We start from the raw sequence: 8,604 nt of genomic DNA, 5'->3' as shown, positions 1-8,604 counted from the left end.
TCCTGATTTTTTTTTTTATATGAAGCCATCTATAGAAAAATTACATCGTCAGATTAATTTATCTCTCAGGCCCGAACGGCTCACTTATGCGTCTCAAAATGCGTTCCTTTTGACTAGAAAAGTCCAAGAAATCGACTGATATAACTGGCAACTCAATATCTTTAACCATTTTGGAATGATGAACACGGAAACTTGAAAAATATTTTTTGAAATGCAGATGAAAATTTATTTCGACTGAAATCGAATTAATATTCAACAACTGATTCCAGAAATGCATTTTGCAGTGCAAAATTAGTCTAGAAACTCAATTTCAGGCAGACAGGAAGTGTTTCAATTTTTTACCTTATTTTCCACCAAATCTCTATGTCGCAAAATTTCTGATTTCGACAATTGCAAATTATTTCGGCTAATTAGGCTTCCAGCTTTCTGAAAAATCGTCTTTTTACTAATTCGAACCTCCTGAATACGAATCCAACTTAGGAATTAACCTGCGTAACATCCAGATTTTTTTTTACTTTTTTACCTATATGATACTTCCAATATAGAAAAATAACACCGTCGGCTTTATCTATCTCAGGTTCGAATTGTTCGTTTTGAATAGAAAAGCCCAAGGAATCGACTGGTACAAATGACAAATCAAAATCTTGAACCACTTTGAAGTTCCTCAAGGTTCCACTTAATGTTCTTCCTGTTCGTTGTATTCATGAATGATTTACCACACCAATACATGGGTGTAAAAATTGCTGAAACAACCCATCGACGCCTATATTTTAGAGTAAATCGTTGTTCTGCGACCCGTGAACTCTACGTTATTATTTTTCGCGGGTATTTCGCAGTCGCTCGTTACACTTTGGTTATTGTTGTTACGTGCACTTACTGCCTCCATTATGTAATTCCCAAGTCCAATAAAAACTGCAAATTACCCGTTTTATTCGTTGTGTAATGTGAGCACCGAGGAACTTTTGTGCAATTTTTCCCAGCTAATCATCAAGTCACGGTTCACTTGTGAACTTATTGAAGTAAATAATTTTGCAAAATGTAAAAGAGAAAAACGACCGCTTTTTATTGGTAGTCCAGAGATATGATATTGATGTTAATTAACATTCCATTACATACGCAGTTATGCACTCAACAAATCAACCTGCCATAAAGTAATGTTTAATTTAACTCTCACTTACTTTATCTGGAGATTTTTGCCGTTTGTTAGAAAACACGACACGAATCAATCAAGTGTAATATCCACCTACGAAAAAAAAGCGCATTTAATTGAGTTTGCTGCAACCGAGATATGAAATTTTCATTGTTTAAAGCGATCCGGTGCGAGACCTTTCAGTTCTCGAGAAACGAGGTAGGGTACCGAGTTTTTCCATCTTTGATGACTGAACATTACTTCAAGGATAAGCGACAGCTCAAGAGGCTTCCTACAGAACAATAAAAACGGCATTCTTTTAGCATAATTATCGCATATATGAATTCAAATAAAGTAATCGTGGAACAAATTTGAAACAGTAAAAAATTGTCACTTGTGCCAAAACGAGCGCCACCTAGTGGTAGACAGTTGTGTGAGGCGGTTCGCATCTTCACTGTTTTGTTTTTCACCGGTTTTGTGCATTTACTGGTTTGCATTTCTAGTTTTTTTTGCACCGGTTTGCGCACTCGTTTCCATTTTTCCTCAACCACCAGCCGATCTATAAATTATCGAGATAAATTAAAATCGGTTTGATAAATGATGGCGCTTAGCGGCATGCATGGTCGAGTGTAATAAACTAAAACTAAACCCGCAACTCGCATACTTGGTGTGTGGGTACATACTAGGAATATCCCTGAGACGTGAAAAATTTCAGCTATGATTTTGCATAACTCGTTACGTTTGCAATTAAAAGTAATTAATTCGAGACTGCAACTTCTGCGAATCGAGTCTGAAATAGAGATTGATTGTATTTAAATTATGGTGCACAGTTATCTGTCTCGGGCTCCCGCGATTGTTGCCAATAAGGATAATAATGATGTAGACGCAAGGAGACTTTTAATTTGCGAATAGTAAATGGCCGACATGTGTTCGAACCGTAGCCAATTTCCTGTCGGTGGCGGTTTTTGTTTGGATTGGTATCAGCAATTAGGTGTTATTGCGGAGGATCGAGGAAAAAGTGGTCGATGGGTAACGGGTTACGGGCAGTTATCGGGTGATCTGTCGGTGCTGCGGTGGGAAATGGTTGCTCCCGTAAGGTTTATTTGTATTTTAATTGTGAGGTACCCAACCAAAAAGAAAAGAAGCTGAGATAATTGAAGCAGGGTTTGTGATTTGCATTGTTACGCTGCAACCAACAATACACCACACTTTTAAAAATGACTATAATTGTACTTTTTATTTTTCTCTGGGTTTCTTGTTGTGTGATTTTTGATTCTGTATCATCTCGTTCGAATGTAACAAGCTCGATTTCAAGTTAACTTAAAAGAAACGTTAATTTTTTATTTGAGTGTGTATTACTGGTTGCCTAATTTGCAACAACGAACTAAATAAAATTCTGTATATTGGTTAATGGTTCTTTCCATACACTACTTTCATAACTTTAAATAAAACAAAAATCGTACTTTAGAGTTTTAGTAACTGTAAATTTAATAACAAAATTACAATAAGCGCACTTTACCGCGGTAACCAATACAAAAGAACGTACAGAACTTAACTAATCAGTCGTTACACATGCCCATAATCCGCAATAAGCGACTGCCCGTAATGGGTTATGACGTAATCATGGTAATACATCATGATGCACATAGGTTGGCCTATGATCAGCGACGCCCACACCACGATGTTGCCCATTCTACCTCCATAATTGCGCTCCATGAACTTGGAGATGTTAGACAGCGGTATCTGGGCCATCATCCCCATGAAAGCCCAAATCTTGTAGGTCTTCAACGGGACGCTGACCATGTACTCGTGGAAGAAGGCACTAATGAAGAAAACCGTGGTGGCGGCGATGGCTTTGTTGTACCCCACCTCCACCAGCGGAAGGTAGAGATGTCTGAGGGCCCATCGGTGCACTGGGAGGTTCCAGGTGCGCCAGAACGTATCAATGTTATTGGCGTTCCACCAGTCGCTGTAGAAGCTACGATCAGCGAAGTGGAGGACTTCGCCTAAGAGGTTCAACCAGGAGTTGAAGAGGATGTAGAACATGCACAGCCAAGCTAAGTGGTTTGGTATCTAAAACCAGAGTTTAGTGATGGTTTAATGGGTTGTCTGGATTTACCGAAAGTTTCAACAGTCTTTCAGTGGCAAGAGTGATGTCCATGTTGCTGAAAGGTATCAAGGAGTTTTTGACTGAGGGGATCATGTATTGTTGGAAGATGCACAAGATTAGTTGGGTGCCTGCTACGACTTCGAAGATTCTTTTGAGGAGGAAGCGTTTCCTTATTCTTTCGGTTCGGGGGAAGTTCAATTCGTAGCATAAAGTGGGTGCGCACAAGAAGTAGAAAAGGTCTCTTAAAGTTAGATTGTCGGGATATTGCACCAGAAGTTTCTCTGTATTGCTTAGGTCGTCTTTGGACTCTTTGTGATGTAGATTATTGTCGTCTTCTTTGGGAAGATTATTGTAGGAGAGAGACTGGCGTCTCAGACTTTTGTTGCTGGTGTTTTGTCTGGCGTTTCTACACCAGACGTTGACTTGGACGTAGGACCACAGTTTTAGGAAGAGGATACTATAGAGCGTGGTCACGGTGGAAGCACCAACTAAAAACCGGAATTAGCGACTTAAATCACTTTTGTAATAATTACAAAGTACTTAAGCTGAAGCCGTCCTTGTAGTGGATAATCACCATGGGCAAGAATATCAAAACAAGTAAATTAACGACGTGCATCGTCATCCCCAGAGCGCTCGAGATGATCTCCTGCAAAAACCACAAACTTTACTATCTCTTAAAACATAGTCAGTCACAAACTTACAATAGCTAAAGCTTTCTCAGTAAGAAGACAGAAAATTATGGGAACTATAGAATCTAGAAAAAGACTAAACATCAAACGGTTTTTGCCACGTCGTGAACTTACAGAGTATTAGAACGATGGACGGATGCTCTGACCCTTGCTCATCCTGGCCAGTTAAAATGTAGAACCACTGCACGGGGTCTACTCGAATACCGTATCTATAAATTTAATATACAGTTCAAGAGTCACACGGTTTAAGTTACTTACTTGATGAAATTTTCGAGCAGCAGCCTCAACCCCCCGATTGACAGCAACAAGAAGGCCCAGTTCACAAACCCTGTGAACTTCTCGAACCCCGAATTCCATGACAGGAGCGAATCGCGGGGTTTGTGTATCCTGAAATTTGAATTACGCGCCAAATTAGTGCCGCCATCTCTCGCCCTGACACCGAACGACCGCACTTTTATTCCGTCGACGGAAAAGAGCTTCATCGGGTTTTATCTTATCGCTTTTCCGAGAACGTGGAACCCCGCTCCCGTTCGCAAAAAACGCTTTTCGTGCTTGAATTGACACAATGACAGGTGTCGGTGACACAAAACCTAACCTCAAACTGTCACTGTCGAAAAAATCTGGGTCTGTTTGAGAAATCAAAGCGAGTTGTAATTACGGAAAATGCGTGGTTGTCGACAGGAGTGAAACAATGGTTGATACGTAATCTCAGACATTACAAGGCAGAATTAATGAAGCGGAGTAAACTGAAGGTTAATTCCGATTATTTCGCACTTACGGTCTATCTGGTTGCGATTTCCTCACTTTCTGTTCGACGGCTTGGATTTCTTCGGCTCGGGTGACGCTCTGAGCACGCCTAAACCTGATCCCGTCTTGTTCGCCGGACATCACGACCATCGCAGCTTATCATTTGTACTATTTTTTGGAGTGAATGAGCGTGATAAGTGGAAGAAATAAATACCAACACACGCCTAACATACTTGAAGGGGGGTTATCACAATTCTGTGACGTACCGCGGATTGAAAAGAGACGGGGAATGGGCGGTTTGAGATGAAAAGAGACGGATGACGCCCCGTATGGAACAGTCCATGAGAAGACTTATTAATTTGTGTCGATTCACGGAGATGATCGTTGTTTTAACGTCTTAAAAACTCAGTCGACCTTCGCACTTTTACTCTTGGCTTATCGCCCCAGAACGAAGTTCATTGTCTGTCGCCTTCATGAATCATTCACGACTGATAACACGAAATAATTACGCAATATCGTGCACTAGAATTTTATTAACAAGAATATGTACATCTATCCTAAAACATTCGGAGAGGAATGTCAATAAATAGCTCAACTTATATACACGAATGTACATCACTCGCCTACACATGCAGCGCATCGCCCAAACTCGCTCTACCTTTGTAACGCTCTGTACAGCACTGCGCTCGACAAACAATTTAACACACGTGAGATAAATAAATTAAATGCTAATACTTGTCATTTCAACAAAACGTAAAAAACCGCAATTCGACTAAAATTCCGAAAAGTTCCCTGATCGTAGATTTTGAATGTCGTCGAAGCTCTTCTTCGCCTTCTGCGAGATATCGTCCATCGACTTCTTCGCGCTCGACGCGATATCGTCTATCGACCTCTTCGTCGAATTCAATATCTCGTCCGTACTCCTCGTCAGGTCCTTCACTTCATCGTTCAACTTTTTTATCACCCATTCCATGGCTTGCCGGCCTTTGCCGGCGTTGTTTGAGATCTTGTTGGCGAGCAGGTCCTCCATGTAGTGGTTCAGGGGCACCCCCTTCACCGTCACCACCGCCTCCTGCTTGAGGAGGGTCTTGCTGGGGTCGGATGGGTGCGGAACGTAGTTGAGCGTCTCGTTCACGGCGATGTGCCGGCAGAATGTGAGGTTTATGGTCCTGAGGATCATGTTCTTGGCGGCGGGGTCCACCTCCGAGTGCTCGCGGGCGTAACACACTTTCGCCGAGCCGATCAGCTGGAAGAATTTACCGAATTAGAAGGGTATTTTTAAAAGTGGAGAATTAGGCAAGCCAAGAACAAAAATACGATTGTGAAAAAGTGACCGGCTAATTTTGGGATTTGCGCAGCGTGGACGCCTGCTGAATGATCATGGTCAAGGTTTAGTGCTAGTTAATGAGTGCTTAAATTTTATTTGGGTCATTAAAAATACACATCTTTTGTGTGTAAATTCGTGGTCATTCATTTTTCAAGCTAAAATTTGAAATTGTATTAATTAAAGAATCGGAAGCCTCGCTACAACACTCAGTATAATCGAAATAAATTAGCCTTGTATGAATATGTACCCAATTGATTTGGGGAAGGACCTTGACATATTGACAATCGTTTTTCCGGGCTTTTTTTTATTCAAAGAATTGCTTGGTTTTTAAAAGTCTCTGAAAGCTCGCTCCCCTCGCATGTACATATATTATAAATTTATCAGCATTTTCTTAAAATATCGGCGAATGACCACAATTTATATCACTTATTAATTTATAAAATCGAACGTTTGTTTGCTTAACGATTTTCTGTACAAAAGTAGACCAAACAAAAATAACTGAAGTACAGCAACCACTGATAAAATTTTCAAACAAAAAAAATAAACGCACAATAGATTATAAACTTGTCAATATCTCGAATCAGTCAAGGATGACAATCTCCTTTTAAATAATCTCCGACTTTGTTTCAACCACATAGCAACAATTACAACACATTACAATTTTAGCGAAATACTAAATATTAATTACGGTTCAACGTTCGTCAAACTCAAACTTTCACCCAAAAACTTGAAAACAACGGTAAACACGCGTAAATTTGGTAATCCGTTACGAAATCCATTCCGTAATTTGACGTTACGCCAGCCGAAATAATCCGTCGAAAATTTACGTCCACCCACAAATATTTATTTTTTAATAACGCAAAAACAAAGTGCATTAAACACTCAGTCATTAAGCAAACATCCATAAACCTCTCCGCAACCTCTATTAACCCCACTTAAGCCATAAAAACCTGACCTTATCCTCCACCATGACCTCCCCACGTCCAGGCCACGGCAATTTTTCCAACTGCCCGTTCCCACAAATCCCACAATTAATAATCAATCAATATACTCCGAAGCGCTTAAATAATTCAAACCCGTTTTGGGTCAAATTCTGACAGTGTGCGCTTCACGTGCCGTCCAAAGATCATTTTCCGCCACGAGGAAATTGGAATGCGGCCGAAATAATTTCTTCACCGTATGTCCGCGCACATACGGTCCACTTTCGCTTACAACGCGATGACGTTCTAGAACTTAAGTAACGACTTAAGTAAGAATAGACAAAGGCTAGACCGCTTATCACGGAACGTCACCAAAACGTCACTAAGTTTTGACCTCAGCCAAAAGCGCACGTGGAACATAATAAAAACTCTGGCACGGCCCCAACTCATGTTAACCATCCAGTTTATGTAACTTACAGCTTGCGCCCACTTCGGAAAGTACCAAATGGAGCTGACCAGTCGATGGGTGTGCAGCACCCCGTCCACGACCTTCCGCTCCACCACGTCCGTCCCTATGACCGCCGGATTGTGGGGGTTGGGGTACTTACGCCACGCCGCCGTCGCTACGGTTTCCCAAGGGTGGCTAAAATAATTCCGTGAAAATGACTGAAATTCACTTCGTGACGGTTCCACTTACTTGAACACATGTTCACTCGTCCAGATTTTCATTGTTGTGTGTTTCGGTTCGGTAGAAACTTAAAACTAAAACGAGATCGGATTGTGGACGGCGACTACCGCCTCTGACTCGATGACAGTCGTGATGGAATTGGGAATATTCCGTGCTGCCAATATGAAGGCGTTAAATACCACTAAACGTGGCGCCATCTGGTGGAAAGTTTGCAGGGAATATTCCAATTTGGGCGGAATTTTGGCCGCCCGCCGACCAGGAAATAGGCGCAGTGGGTGAAGGTGACAGGAATTGGGTTCTCCATGCCACGGGAAAGAAAATATTTGGGTTTGTTATGAATTTCGCGGAATAAAAAGTGGGGTTATGTGTGGGAGGGCGACATTGACATGGGAAGCGGCGGCGCCGAAGGGAGAGCACTGGGGTCCACTGATAAAAAAAAATGAATTAATTGTTTATTAAAATTACACTTTTTTGTTGCAACAAGTGATTGTAAAATGTTTTATATCAATTTTTATTTCACAGTAAATGATAAATCCTGTGAAGTCAGTGGCGACTCATGATATCAAAATTTGACAGATGGTGGATCAGCGGTTGTGGTACCAAGTAAAATAATAACCCTTGACTTACCTACGGTACCCCTGAGCTAGCTGGAAAAGACTTATTAGTAACAAAATTATTGCTTATAACAACAGCAAAAAGAAGCGTAGTTATGCAACCAGTAAAACACTTTTCAATGAACGACACCATATGCATATCAAAATTTCCTTTTTCCCATTGTTCTTCACGTTCTTTGTACTATTCGCAATCGTCACCATCAAGTGAAGGTTTTCTGTGCCAAATCCCCATTGTCCCTTGACACATTTTCTCTTGTTCTTCACGCACTTTGTCTTCGAACTTTGACATTCCCGGACCCACCTCACCGTCCTCAAGTTCAGCAAACCGCCCCGTCGGCACAACAAAGCCGACCTTCGCTTATCACTCCCATGACTCACCT

At 41.3% G+C, this 8,604-nt stretch overlaps 2 protein-coding genes across 2 annotated transcripts; both read right to left on the bottom strand.

The window, feature by feature from the left end:
• Positions 1-2,586: 2,586 nt before the first annotated feature.
• On the bottom strand, positions 2,587-5,103 carry LOC135144001 (diacylglycerol O-acyltransferase 1). The gene is made up of 7 exons (XM_064075918.1): positions 4,707-5,103; positions 4,187-4,315; positions 4,043-4,137; positions 3,941-3,993; positions 3,780-3,885; positions 3,249-3,727; positions 2,587-3,202 (listed from the first exon to the last, which is right to left on the bottom strand). The coding sequence occupies exons 1-7, from the start codon at positions 4,823-4,825 to the stop codon at positions 2,696-2,698; spliced, it is 1,488 nt and encodes a 495-aa protein (XP_063931988.1). The 5' UTR covers positions 4,826-5,103; the 3' UTR covers positions 2,587-2,695.
• Positions 5,104-5,190: 87 nt separating this feature from the next.
• Positions 5,191-7,765, bottom strand: LOC135144002 (protein slowmo). Its single transcript, XM_064075919.1, has 3 exons — positions 7,620-7,765; positions 7,400-7,565; positions 5,191-5,921 (listed from the first exon to the last, which is right to left on the bottom strand). The coding sequence occupies exons 1-3, from the start codon at positions 7,649-7,651 to the stop codon at positions 5,448-5,450; spliced, it is 672 nt and encodes a 223-aa protein (XP_063931989.1). The 5' UTR covers positions 7,652-7,765; the 3' UTR covers positions 5,191-5,447.
• Positions 7,766-8,604: the final 839 nt, after the last annotated feature.

Source organism: Zophobas morio, unplaced genomic scaffold (genome assembly GCF_036711695.1).
Source record: "Zophobas morio isolate AGI-343-1 ecotype UQ-CSIRO unplaced genomic scaffold, CSIRO_AGI_Zmor_V1 ptg000081l, whole genome shotgun sequence".
Classification (NCBI taxonomy): domain Eukaryota; kingdom Metazoa; phylum Arthropoda; class Insecta; order Coleoptera; family Tenebrionidae; genus Zophobas; species Zophobas morio.
The sequence above is the reverse complement of the archived record's forward strand: the minus strand, read 5'-3'. Positions and strand labels throughout refer to the sequence as shown.